The following is a 13782-nucleotide window of genomic DNA, read 5'->3' as shown; positions in this document are numbered from 1 at the left end:
AGAAGAAACAGATCTCTTTGAAAATAAATTATTCTTGTTTACGAGGACATTTTGATTTGTGTCTTTTCAGTGTTTTATTGGCTTTAGAGCCATGCCAAATTTTAGACTTTAATAGAATGATGGGAAATGTATTTTAGTACATGTATTTCAGTGTGGTCACTTCTATATGCAAGAGTTTGTCTTTACTGAATTCTTAGCTTGAGCTGTACCTTGGCTTGAAGACATATCCATAACAGTTTCATTCTCTACTGAAAATGAATCAGTTTTCTATACATGTTCATCCTACTAAATACCTGTATTTCCAATATCTTCCAGCTGCTTGGTGCAACAGCTATTGAAGACAAACTACAGGATGGAGTTCCAGAAACTATTTCCAGACTTTCAAAAGCAGACATTAAAATCTGGGTGCTTACTGGTGACAAAAAAGGTGGGTTGACTTACAGCTGAAGAGCTAGTAAAAACAGGATAAGGGCTAGAAGATAAACTGGAACAAAGGCAGACTAGAAATAAAGCATATGTTTCTAGAAAACCTTAGTGTGAAAGTCCATTTAAATCAAAACTGGAGGAATTTCTACAATGTGCAGAATTTCATCCCAGCTGTTCCCAGTCCAGAGTTGCTGGATGGGCTTCTGTGTAACTTCTGTTCCTCCAACAGATTAGCCTAGATGACTGATTTCGTGACTGTCTTCTATAGCGAAATATCCAGCTACTGCTTTTCCCAATGCAAAGCAAATGCAGGACAACTTGCTTTTAACACCAGGCTTGCTTGGCTCTGAGGGCAGGTACCAAAACTTGTCTTTTTACAATGAAAACTTACTTTTCAAATAATCACAAGTGCTGCTGACAGAGACTGATCTGCTTTTCTTTTTGTATTTGCTAGTCTGCAGTCCAGCAACATATTTTGTTAAGTCAGTTCAAAAAACAGCATTAAATTTGTAAGTAAGAATGGCTGTACTACAGCCTGGATGGAGGTGCAGCCAGACCAGCATCTCTGACTCTGGCAAAAGCCTTGGTTCAAGGAATCCAGAGTAAGGACAAGTCAAGATCGTTTGGCATATACTGTGGTTGATTCTTGCAACGCCTTTGGTGTAATGGCTCTCTGACATGGAGACAACATCTCCAGCATCAAGTTAAATAGGCCCTGGTAGATCTTTCTTCTGCAAATTGGCTGATAAGACTTTTCCAGATCACTAACAGTTTTTGCATTCAAAATGTCTTGTAACAATGCATTCCACCACAGTAACGTACATTTCACAGGAAATGTTGCATAGGAAATATAATTCCCTGTTGTTGACTTTACATCCATCTCCCACTGTGCCTTCATTGCCACACAGTTGTTGTATGACAAATAATGAACAAGCATTCCCCCAGCTTCTTTGAGTTATGTATAATTTTTTTTTTCCTGTTCATCCACACTGTGGTAATGAAAGGGAACTTCTCACACTGAAACATAACTTCAAAAATTACTTAAGAGGACTTCAGGTACTTCTGGCTGCTCCCAGCAGTTACTCATGACAGAACTTTAACTAAATACTTCTCTCTCTCTCTCTCTCTTCCCCCCCCCCCCCCCCCCCCTTTTTTTTTTTTAAATTGTAGAAACTGCTGAAAATATTGGATTTTCTTGTGAACTCTTAACAGATGAAACAACAATCTGCTATGGAGAAGATACCAGGCAAGTGAAAAGCACAAAGCATTTCTCTTGTGGGAATTAAAAATGTTCCATTTTTTCAATTAACCCAGCAGTAACATTGGCTTATCCCACAGTAACTCTTCAATGACCAAACAGTATTTCCTGGCAGTTGTTCAGCTGTACATTGTCTGTTTCTTTGCTTTTTACAGAATTGTAATTTTACAAGGTGACCTCTTAATTGTGGGTAAAGGTGGTGATATCCTGTTTGCAGGAAGCTATATGTTCTAGGTCAACAGCTGTGGACATCAAATTTGTCCTGTAGTTCAGAGAAGTCTGGAGCCCACCTGGAGTGGGCTAAGCAGGTCTCCTCCTAGTACAAATCTTGAGTAGTTACCAGGTTTTGCTCTCGCTACCTGTCCCTGAACTCTAGTATTACCCCAGCTGGTCTTTCACCCTATCCCATGCTCCTGTACACAGTACAGCCCTATGCTACAAAACCACAATGGATTGCAAGGTATTCAGTGCTTAGTCATAAAGAATTTGTCAAAGTGGTTAGACCCAAGGGAAGACAACATGGGACTAGGAGAACTAGGGCCTTGTAACAGTGTTACAGCTTTTCCTGACTCATTTTTCCAATTTTTTGCTTATTTGCGTGATCCTCTTTTCACTGTTGCTCTGGCACTGCTTAGAACATCACCTAATATATGGCAAAAAAAGTCCTAGCAGTATATATTGCATTTCTTTCTTGCAGATCTTCAGCCTGGGACTGATCTAGCTTAAAGTTTATCCTTGATTTTTCTGTAATAGTATCCACCTCTCTTTCCAGCGCTCTTCTTCAAACTAGGCTGGAAAACCAGAGGAACAGAGCTGGATCAAGTACACATTCCTCTCTAAGAATGAACGAGCCCTTCTTCCAGGGTAGTAAAGATCGTGCTTTAATAATCACTGGCTCCTGGTTGGTATGTACAAAAGATGTTCTGTGTATTTGAGATTTTGGGGGTACCACCAAGTCACAGTGTCCTTCACTGAGGACTCTGTTCATTTGTCTGCCTTGCTAAATCAATCAATGAAAATTCTTTGGCCATTGTGCCACCAGTTGAACACATCTGTTTGATATTTATGTTCAGAAATACTTTTGGTTTTGAAGGTTGAAAATAGCGCTTCATAAAATAAGGAATGTCTTGGGCCTTTCAAATCACCCTGGTAGCTGCCATCAAAGTAAAGCCAAGCCCTTGCAAAAGCACAGCCTGATTTTCAGAGTATTTATTCTTCATGGGGACTCTGGTCTAATGGAAAAAAAAAAAAAAAAGAGAGAGACATGACTGCCAGCATTACAGGATGCATGGCTTCAGTATAGGCACAGAAATCGTGCTTGAAATGAGAGATGGGAGTGAAAGGGTAGAAATAAAAGATTAGTTTCCTGCAATATAGTGCTCTCACAGGAGCTTAGAAAGCAGAAAAGAGCTTTTAGCAGAGAAGTGACTAGCAGTAGTTTAGTGACTATTACCCACCCTGTTGGCAGGCTGCTCTTATAGACACCTGTAAAGCAGAAAGTCCAGTGAGCAGCTAAGGATTGTCTGCCATGTTTCAGCATTCCAGCCCTAAACCTTTATTTTTTATAAAGAAATGTACATCTGTGTATAAGACATAGGAAGCAGGCTGGGGATGTCTAAAGGTAATTAGCAGGAGCGTCACATAAAATTGCAGGTCTCTGTTACCCCCTACACCAGCTGAACTGGCCCAGAGCTAACCTGGGTATTTACAGGAGACTTCCATATGTGTTGGGCATGGTCATGCCTCCTTTAGGAGATGAGGAAGTAGGAGAGAGGGAGGTTTACATACCAGAATGTTTTCAAAACAGAAGAAATATTCCTTTGAACTCTGCAATAAGTGCTGTGACACTAAATACAAGCATTTTACTTTTGTTAATCCCACCAAGTACATTCTTTTCATTGTTTCCATAGCTCTTTGTTCGCTCCTCTGCACGAGCATTTTATTAAAATGCTATAAATGGGTGATGGGAGCATAATGAAGTTAAGTGTTGTATAGGCAGTACTTGGAGTGCGATTTGAAATAGTGTAGAAGGGAACATAATGTATTTTTGTTACACAGAATGAAATCTTGCTAGAGAAGAAAAAGAAGAAAAAGAAGCTTAAACTGAAATTCCCTAGAACAGCAGAAGAGAAGAAAAAGCAAACTGAGAAGAGAAGAAGGGCTGAAGCTTACAAAGAACAGCAGCAGAAGAACTTTGTGGATTTGGCCTGTGAATGCAGGGCTGTGATCTGCTGTCGAGTGACTCCGAAACAGAAAGCCATGGTGGTCGAGCTTGTGAAGAAATACAAGAAAGCTATTACTCTGGCTATTGGGGATGGTGCCAATGATGTAAACATGATTAAAAGTAAGGCAGCTGTAAAACTTCGATTGGTAGGAAAGATCTCTTCTGGGTGTTCTGCAGTCTCTTCACTATTACTCTTTGTTCAGAAGACTCTACCATCTATTTCATTACCCACGTTAACATCACTTGGGTTTTGTTAGCTTCTATGCCTGTGCTTTCCCTTTTTAAGGAAGCCCTTTCTGAAATGGTTAGTGGTTTTTGCTGATATATTTTAGCTTTTTCTGTAGACATTCCCTGAGAAGGGACTTGAATTGCATCTGTTACCATGTTGTGGGTGTCACGGGGGGGGATTTAAAGAGAGAGAGAGGGGGATTCAGATTGCTTAAAGAATCACCTCCCATTGTATTAGCAATAGAAAAATGATTTAATAGAAATTTGTATAAAAGTGCCACTTCACAGAACTCAATGGCAAGGTTCACTGTATTACTAAGTACGTGGATGAAACGCACACAGGAAAACTAAATCAGGATCAAACTGAGCTTGTGTATATAGGGACCGAAAATGTAATAGGGTAAAAGGGAATGTTACAACGAATTAAATTCTTGTGATTTCTGCAAAGATCAGGAATGTGGGAAAGGGTAAGGAAGACCCTCCTGTTGAGTCACAAGGTTCAGAGAAGACCTCCTTGCTTTCTAAACTCCTGTCAGAATCTAGGTGCAGCTGGATCGACTCCTAGTCCCAGACTTGGTCAACAGTTTATATCTAAAGGGATTATGAGTATAGTAGCAGCCTAAAATTCATTCACAGTTGAATGAAATTCACAACAGTAATTTAAGTATAAATTTGAAAATAACTTATAATATACTTGCTATAATATGCTTAGTACATGCGTGTGCATAAAGACACTAAGAGATATACATATAAGAGGGTAAAAGAGAGTAAAAGAGAGAGGAAAAAGAGGTATGCCTGTTAAAAATTCCCCTCAAGGTCAGTGAAAATATTAATGTTGAATGCTTCGGCATTTCTCTCAACGGGCGAAGGGTCGAGCCTCAAGGAGCGGAGAGAATCTGCCCTGGCCGCGTCGGCTTTCGGCAACAGACCTCCGATTATCGCAAACAGGAGAGTTTGGGAGCTCCGAGAGGTGTCCCGCTCAGGGGGAGATGCTGGTCCCAGCCCGCTGCAGTCCAGGAGAGCTCAAAGGGCCTCATGTAGTACCGCTGCTTGTAGGTTTGGGAGGTGATTGACTTTTGCCATCAACAAATTGCTGGGATGCCAGCTGCGCTGGAAAATCCCCAGGCTGTCTGGGAAGAACTCAAAACATAGATAGGAGCTGCTCCCAGCCTGTCAGGGGGGGACTGTAATAACAAGGTCTCCAGGTCGTGAGGAGAGAGAACTGGCTGCAGGTTGTTATGAGAAGTGGCTATCTCTACTCCCGTCCCCCGCCTCCCTCCGCCGGGCAGCAGGAGTCCTTGAGACGCACAGCATATCTCCCTGTCTCGGCTGGGTAAGAGTTCCTGGCACAGCCAAGGGTCGCTTCGCTGCCCGGCTCCGTACACTTATGTGAAGGGCTAGTGAGCCTTCCCGAGTTTGTAAATCAGCCTGGAGGGGGGCAAAGAAATGCACCGCCACACTGGGTTACAAATGTGTAATATAAAGAACAAGGTAATAGTTTAGCTGCCCCTTGCTTGGAGGCATTAGCTGTCCTGAATTGCAACTGGTGCTCTTTGACCTGCTTCCTGAGAAATCCCACTGAGAAATAAACCATATCCCAGAAGTTTCTGTTACAAATGTGTTTGTAAACTGACTGGCCAGTTCATTCAGGGGTTTGCTTGCTCTGTCTCATCGCTTGGTCAAATTTCCCAGCATCCATTCTGATGGAACAAGGACTGAAAGAGAATCCAAGCAATGATGGAGACGTGAGCTGTAAGTAACAGGGCAAGGAAGGGCTTATGCACTGTTGTGTTAGTCTTTAATGCAGCCTTTGTGCTGTATGCAGAAATAAAATGGGGCAGAAGAACCTGAAGCAGAGAATAGGAACCAGTAGAAGGTTTGCCCTCGGTCATGTTGTTCCTCTCCCTTTGTTCAACATAGTGTGTGGTGTTTGTTTCATTAACTTAGCTGCCCACATTGGAGTTGGAATCAGTGGCCAAGAAGGGATGCAAGCCGTCATGTCAAGTGACTACTCTTTTGGGCAATTCCGCTACCTCCAAAGACTGCTGCTGGTCCACGGACGATGGTCTTACATTAGGATGTGCAAGTTTTTAAGATATTTTTTCTACAAAAACTTTGCTTTTACACTAGTCCACATCTGGTATTCATTCTTTAATGGCTTTTCTGCCCAGGTAAGAAGGCATGCTCATGTGTAATATTAACAAAGAGATCTTTTTTGTCGGTGCAGAATAGCAAAGGCTTAACCTGGGGAGTGGTGGGAACCTGAAGTTATCATCAGTAATTTCTGCAGGAGAATAGGTGATAACTAGTAAGCAGGTTAATTACAAGCTAAGCAGTTGGTTATGATTTCAGAACACTAAAGTCAGTATCATGATTGTACAGGGAGGAAGAGAGGAAGAGATTGTTGTATAGCAGTTTGGGAAACCTTTCTCAACCCTGCTACTTAAGATATTCCTAAGTGAAGTGAGATGGTGCATGTATATATCAGTAGTGAACCAAACCTGAACTTTTTTGTCTTGAACTGCTGGCTAGAATGGCTTGGAATATGCTTGTTGTAACTGGCAGTGTTTGAAGTTCATATAGTGTTGAAAGGTTGTGTTGAAAGGACTTTTAAGAGTTGAGATGCATCTCCATGGGCATAACCAAAAGACAGGCAGATGTCATTGCATGGACCAGCATGGAGGGTCAGGGCCACAGTCACAGACAAGCAGCCCTGCCTGAGGTTAATGCTGTTTGCTGTGATGGAAACTGTGGATGCCGAGGACAGAGCAAAAAAAGAACATAAAAAGAAACCAGGGTTCCCAGACTTGTATGTGAGATGCCAAGTGCTCATCACAGTCACAAGTGCAGCTATAAACCAGACTGAGACTTAGTTTGAGGTGTTCAGTTTTGATAGGTGTCCAGGTCAGGTAACACCAATGGTTTGTAGGGAGTGGGGCAGCTTAATACAGGCTAAAATCACTTTTAGCAGAGCTTTGAGCTAAGGTGCTGCTTGCCTTTTGGGTTAACGCTGAGACAGGTGATTTAATGCTGTAGTAGAACATGTGTGAATTTTCTCAGGAATTGGAAGGGAAAGGTGTAATCAAAAAGAAATCATTAACTACTGAAATTTCTCCTCTTGTTGCAGACAGCATATGAAGACTGGTTCATCACGCTGTACAACGTATTATATTCTAGTCTCCCGGTTCTGCTAGTTGGCTTGCTTGACCAGGTATTCTCCATGTTGTTAACAACAGATGAATCCAAAAGCATCTAACATCAAGCCTTTAATTACACTGAAACTGTTTGCTTTGTTTTATGTACAAGGAATTTTGGGGGTTATGTTTGGTTTTTTGGATTTTAAAAATACATTCCTCTTCCCAGTGTGTGAGGTAACAAGGGACAATAAGCAGAGGGTTACTGAAATAGCAAAGTTAATCAGGTCAGAGGTCTTCAGCACTAATGATATTTGTTAAAATATTTCTAAGTGCCTGCTACTCCATGACATCATTCACACAGCACAGCAATGGGCGGCTTTGTTAATGGAAAAGATATTCCTTGCTTACCCTTCTGAGCTGAAGATGTAGGGACTGAACAATTTTGAATTACTGTACTTGACAGGAAGTCTTGGTGTGTGGCATTTGTTTCAATTCAGTGGGACAAGTGCTTTTGGCCTTCTCCACTTGTTTTTCCATACAAGGCTTACTTGTTGATTAGGCAAATCAATGTTTCTGCTTTATTTTATGATAAAAGCTAAGAAATAAATTCAGTACCAAATTAATATCTCACTTGAGTATTTGTTAGAGGCTTAAAGTCAGGACATGTAATGATAGCACCCCATCTTCTGCTTATTCACCATGTTGGGAAAGGACTCCAACACAATATATAGCTGTAAAGAGCTGCGCAACTGTGGACATTCTTGTCTTGGCAAATAATGGGCTAAAAATGTAGAAGCCTGGAAACAGAATGTGATAGCTTTGTGAAAGATGTCCTCCAGACTTGGTTCTTCCTAGTTGCATGCATTACTCTGTGCAAAGTCCTGCTGCCCACACTGCTATTTGAAAAGGAAAAGAAATCTGCCATTTCCTTTGGGACATTGTATACTTGAGCTTCTGTTGAGGTTTAACCCCAGCCAGCAACTAAGCACCACGCAGCCACTCATTCCTTCCCACCCACCCAGTGGGATGGGGGAGAGAATTGGAGGAAAAAAAAAAAAGTAAAACTCGTGGGTTGAGATAAGAACAGTTTAAGAGAACAGAAAGGAAGAAAAGAATAATGATAATAGTAACAATAATAAAATGACAATAATAATAATAATAAAAGGATTGGAATATACAAGTGCTGCACAATGCGATTGCTCACCACCTGCCAACCAATGCCCATTTCATTCCCAAGCAGCGATCCCCCCAACCCCACTGCCCCCAGTTTATATACTGGGCATGATGCCATATGGTATGGAATACCCCTTTGGCCAATTTGGGTCACTGCCCTGGCTGTGTCCCCTCCCAACTTGTTGTGCCCCTCCAGCCTTCTTGCTGGCTGAGCATGAGAAGCTGAAAAATTCTTGACTTAGTCTAAACATGACTTAGCAACAACTGAAAACATCAGTGTGTTATCAACATTCTTCTCATACTGAACCCAAAACACAGCACTGTACCAGCTACTATGAAGACAGTTCACTATCCCAGCTGAAACCAGGACAGCTTCTTACTCTTCAAAGCTCACACAGAGAACAGGAAATTGCAGCAACTTTTTTTTTTTTTTTCTTTTCCCCCTTTATTAAGGATGTGAGCGACAAATTGAGTCTTCGGTTCCCTAGACTGTACATTTTGGGACAGAAAGATTTACTTTTTAACTACAAGAAATTCTTTTTAAGTTTGCTTCATGGAGCTATAACTTCAATGATAATCTTCTTCATACCATATGGAGCTTACCTTAAAACTATGGGACAAGATGGGGAAGCACCTTCAGATTATCAGTCATTTGCTGTCACAGCAGCATCTTCTCTTATATTTGTTGTCAATTTTCAGGTAAGTAAGCTTAGCTTCCTGATATCTGTTGCTCTGATACACTTTCTGGTCATGTTCCTAAATCTGTGTACTAAAAATGTAACAATACACAAAAAGCTTCCCTTTTTTGCCTTCTGTCTTCTCTGTTGATGCTCTCTCTCTGACTGATGTGTAACTGGATGAGAGATGACTCAACCAAAATGCTGTAAGTCTTCAGAGTAGTTGACGTTATTCTGAGTTAATAAACTCATTTAGAGCTTTTGTTTGCTTTCAGATTGGCTTGGATACATCTTACTGGACTTTTGTTAATGCTTTTTCAGTATTTGGGAGTATTGCACTTTACTTTGGTATCACATTTGACTTCCACAGTGCTGGAATTCACGTCCTCTTTCCTTCTGCCTTTCAGTTCACAGGTCAGTCCTTGTGTTTTATGTTTCTTGTTCCTGTCTCGCACAGCTTTAACTTCAGCAGAACTATGGCCAAAACGTCATGGCATGAACCTGATGCCTGTGAAAGGAAATTATGTTAAATACTAATTCACTTCCAAGGAAGGGTTTTGTTTGTGTTTGGGGACAGGTTTCTTTATTGGAGTATTTCTTTCCTTTCAGTGAAAATCAGCTGGAACTTGACATTGCCCAGCAGTAGGAGTCTGCAAATGAAAACTAAGTTAAAGTTGGTGGGGCAGCTTAAAGTAAAGGGAATGTGACGATCTGGCAGGGTGTGCATTTGCCAAGTTGCTCTAACTGATCAGTGGAAGGTAAAACCCCAAAGTAAGACAGAGCCAAATGCTGTTAGCAGCTACTTGGGATTTTGCTGGAAGTCCAGGGAGGTGTAAGTAGCAGCCAGTTGGAAATTTTTTTCTGAGGAAAACTCCGCTTCCTAATTTTCCCAGTGACAAATCTTTCATATGTCGCGTTGGATCTAAATACCAACCCCCCACCCCCCACAAATAACAAACCCCCTCATTTTTATGTTTTCATTTTTAAGCTGAGCCCAACTGAAAAAAGGTAGTTGCCTGTAATATAATGTTTTTTCTTTGACCTTAACCAATGTTTTATACTTCTGTAACTTCCTTCTACCTGAATACTTTGTGCATTTCAGAAGTTTATAAAGATATGGCTGCTACTTAGTTTGATAGAAAGTTCCATGAGATTGGGTGTTTGGCTACTAAATATCACTTGCTTTCTAGACCACATACATACCAATACCGGGAGGACTTTTTCTTACTTTGTCTGTTTTAAAGCAGGACAAAAGCCATGCATCTCAGCCAAGTGTTTGTCTTGCAGCCTCCGGTAACTCTTAAAAGGGCCTTGACATTAATATGGATATGTTATAGTAGAAAGGCTCTATAAAATTCTTTCCTATTATGCTCTCTTTATAGTAGAGTCTCTGAATAAATGCTTGATGTTGTGTTACACAGCAGAATACCTGAATGTTAGGTCCTAAGGAAAAAAGCTGTGGCTTTTAGTATCTTATTTGTATTTTATAACTAGCTTACTTGATCATGTCATAAACTAATTTTTTGCTCTTTTTATTCCTAGGAACTGCTCCAAATGCTCTAAGACAGCCGTACCTCTGGCTGACCATGATTTTATCAATTGCTATTTGCTTACTTCCTGTAGTGGCACAGCGTTTCTTATCAATGACAATTTGGCCTTCGGAAAGTGATAGAGTGAGTAAAATCTTAGGTTATTTTGGTTAATTTGGCTTGTATTTTCTTACAGGAGTCAGTATGGGTGCTAGTATTAGAGACAAATAAGTGACTGTGCCCTAGGGAGAACTACATGAGACTGGAGCTCAGGTGCCGTGGCCAGGGAGGGTGGCAGTAGGGCTTTCAAAAGGCCAGACAGAGCCTGCCTTCTAGCTGGGTGACAACAACTGGTGCTGTGACTTCTGCCATCCAAAGCAGAGTGTCACTTTGATGTGTTCTTTCCCAGTATCTTCCTTGTGTGCTTCTGTGGGATGCAGAGGTACGTGTACAAGCTCAGCATGCAGTTCAGCATGGGCTCATTCATCATTTGTCTTGGCTGAGCGCTTGACTTTGTAAAACCACGGAAACCCACTTTGAAGCTACTGATGGCCTGACTTTTTGTTTTTATTTGGGCTGTGTTGGAGCGCCTGTTGTTATGCATCAGAGCATAGTGGACAGTTTTTGTTTGCTTCTGTTCTGCCTTGAGCTGGGAAATAGTGTATGGGTATGAGAAGTTAAAATTGCGGTGGTAGTGTTTAAAAAGATATTAAAGAAGTGTCAGTATGAGAACGGAGGAATAGCTTTCCATTACATATATTCAGTCCACTTCAGTGAAAGACATTAAAGATAAATGAAAATAATGAAGTTCAAAATAATACAGTAAGTCTTCCTGAAATGGCAATGTGTTACTGCATATATTCGTGTTTCTAACAAAATCAAATATAAACAAGAGAACCCTCCTGTTAAGCAGTTTAAGGATGTAAAAAAGTATCGGGTAAATGACAGTAAATGCAAACAAGCTGTTTTCCCTTGTAATCCGTAAACTAATCTGTCTTTGCATGTGTGAAGATTCAGAAGAACCGTAAGAAATACATGGCAGAAGAACAACAGTGGAAGCGAAGGCAGAGTGCTTTTCGCAGAGGGATATCTGGCCGTCGTTCTGCTTATGCTTTCTCCCATCAGCGGGGATATGCTGATCTTATTGCTTCTGGGCGCAGCCTACGGAAAAAACGGGCTCCTTTAGATGCAGTCCTAGGCAACGGTGTGACAGAAGTCAGAGATGCTCGTGAAACAAGCTGATTTACTGCATTTTGGGGAGAAGCTTCTTATCCCAAGGATTGCACAAAAAAATTTTTTTTTTTAAACAAACTCAGGATATTTTTTTTAACCAAATGGCATAAGGATATGAAGATTTTTATGTTTTATCACAGAACTCCCTGGTTTTGGACTACTGGAAACATAGAAAGGCCAAGAGTTCTCTACGGAGCTACTAATCCTTGTGCAACTGATCTCTGTTTAATGTGAAAGTGAAGGATATGTGTGCTAGGCTATGAAAACCCAGCATTGTAATTTTTTTTTTTTTTTTTAGTAATGCGTGGAATTGCAAACTTTTTTCACATTTTAATAATACATTGGTATAAAACTGCAGCTACATTTCATATTTTGTCTTTGAAAGCAAACTGCTAAGTAGCAGTTACCCTGTGTGCACCATTTCATGAAATTGCACAGTCATAATGGCAAATCAGATGATCAGTCTTTTGAGAGGGCCTTAGGTATTCTCAGCTGAGCTTGTACAGCTGAGATCAAGATATATCTGGTGATAAACTTCAGTCCTTATTAGGAAATCTGACACTTAGAGGTGTGGTTTCTGTTCCTTTCTCTTTCTTCAATGTTGACTACAGCTTGCTGCACCAAACGGAGATAGATAGTTCTTTGCATCTTGTTAGTAAGAGTGATATGTCAGTATTCCTTTCATAGCCAATTCCTCGATTTCCCCTGGAATAAAGAGATCTGAGTCAATAATTAAGAGAGGGGGTTTCTTCCTCACTTGCTTTTTGTTTCTCTGCCTGTCTCTCTTTCCAACTCTAGAATATCTTTGTATCTATTTATACAGTGTATTTATGAACAGATATATCTAATCTCTGGAAAGCTGCCCTTTGAGGTGGCGAAAGTTTGTTCATTTCAGTTTTAGATACAGCACTCGATAATGGATAACTAGAAAACAGTTGCTTTTAGATGGAACATATTTCACTTGCTAGTGAGTCAATTCTTAAGAGCGTAAAAGTGTTTTTATGAGAGTCTCTTTACATTTGCAGATACTTTCACTCTTCAAGTTGAGATGTATGAATGTTTCACTTCTATCTACTGAGTCGCAGACTAACGTTGATTACTGAAATGGTTTTATAGTAAAAATTGTGATACGCAGCTCTTGTATAATGGAATGTACATTTCAAAAAATTTAATGCAAATAAATATCCTAAAGTTCACAGCTTCTCGTCTAGTAAGTATATGGGTAAGAATAGAAGTGGGAGAGGAGTATAAGTGGAAGCGGAGATAACTAATCTCTCATTGAGATAGATGGAGGTTGGTCTTTAAAAAAAGAAAAAACCTGAACCCCACCACGTGTTGGACTCTAAGATGGGCTGTAATACTAAATACGTAAACTGAGGTGGGTATAGTCCTCTTATTTCTGACGAGACTTACTAAAGACAACCCTTTGTTTGGCTTCGGCCGGTCTCGAAAAGCGAAGCTGCTTTAGCTAAGGTCTGATTGTCTGAAGGGTGACCAAGGCGTTAAGCAGCAGCTGAGAAGGGAGTTGAAAGCGTCCCTCCCCTCACGAGGAGATGTTCCTGCTGGTCCTGCCAGGGCAGGCAACGGCGGCGTTGGCTCCGTGGTGCCCGCGGTGGTCTCACCGGCGTCGCCTGGCTGCTGGGAGAAGCCGTCAGGCCATCCCCGCCGGGACCGCCGCCGCCGCCTTCGTGCTGAAGCTTCCCCGAGTCTCGAACCAGGCGGCGTCGAAGGCTGCAAGTTCCCAGGTGCAACCGCTCTTCCTCACAGCGGCCTTCCTCGCCCCCGCCCTACCGCAGAAGGACTTCGGCCGCCGCTCGCTCCCGCCGCGGGCGCGGTAAGGTTCGGGCCGCAGCCCGGGGCTCCCTGCGGACGCGGGCAGGGGCGGGGCGGCTGATGC

The 13782-nt window shown here is 41.5% G+C and overlaps 1 protein-coding gene and 1 long non-coding RNA gene across 12 annotated transcripts in view; one reads left to right on the top strand and one right to left on the bottom strand.

Annotated features, from left to right (window-relative positions):
• Positions 1-13079, top strand: part of ATP8B1 (ATPase phospholipid transporting 8B1) — a 45419-nt gene extending 32340 nt beyond the window's left edge. For all 11 annotated transcript variants that reach the window (XM_030004336.2, XM_030004334.2, XM_030004332.2 and 8 more), the window contains 10 exons: positions 316-427; positions 1597-1672; positions 2457-2589; positions 3743-4028; positions 6084-6307; positions 7264-7347; positions 8900-9145; positions 9399-9537; positions 10666-10796; positions 11664-13079. In XM_030004336.2, the coding sequence (XP_029860196.1) occupies positions 316-427; positions 1597-1672; positions 2457-2589; positions 3743-4028; positions 6084-6307; positions 7264-7347; positions 8900-9145; positions 9399-9537; positions 10666-10796; positions 11664-11894 (1662 nt within the window). In that variant the 3' untranslated portion in view covers positions 11895-13079. The remainder of the gene's footprint in view (positions 1-315; positions 428-1596; positions 1673-2456; positions 2590-3742; positions 4029-6083; positions 6308-7263; positions 7348-8899; positions 9146-9398; positions 9538-10665; positions 10797-11663) is intronic.
• LOC115336787 lies at positions 12153-13770 on the bottom strand. The gene is made up of 2 exons (XR_003921912.2): positions 13299-13770; positions 12153-12590 (listed from the first exon to the last, which is right to left on the bottom strand). It is a non-coding gene; the product is annotated as an uncharacterized LOC115336787 (long non-coding RNA).
• Positions 13771-13782: the final 12 nt, after the last annotated feature.

Source organism: Aquila chrysaetos, chromosome Z, assembly GCF_900496995.4.
Source record: "Aquila chrysaetos chrysaetos chromosome Z, bAquChr1.4, whole genome shotgun sequence".
Classification (NCBI taxonomy): domain Eukaryota; kingdom Metazoa; phylum Chordata; class Aves; order Accipitriformes; family Accipitridae; genus Aquila; species Aquila chrysaetos.
Note: the sequence above shows the minus strand (reverse complement) of the source record. Positions and strands in the feature narration are given on the sequence as shown.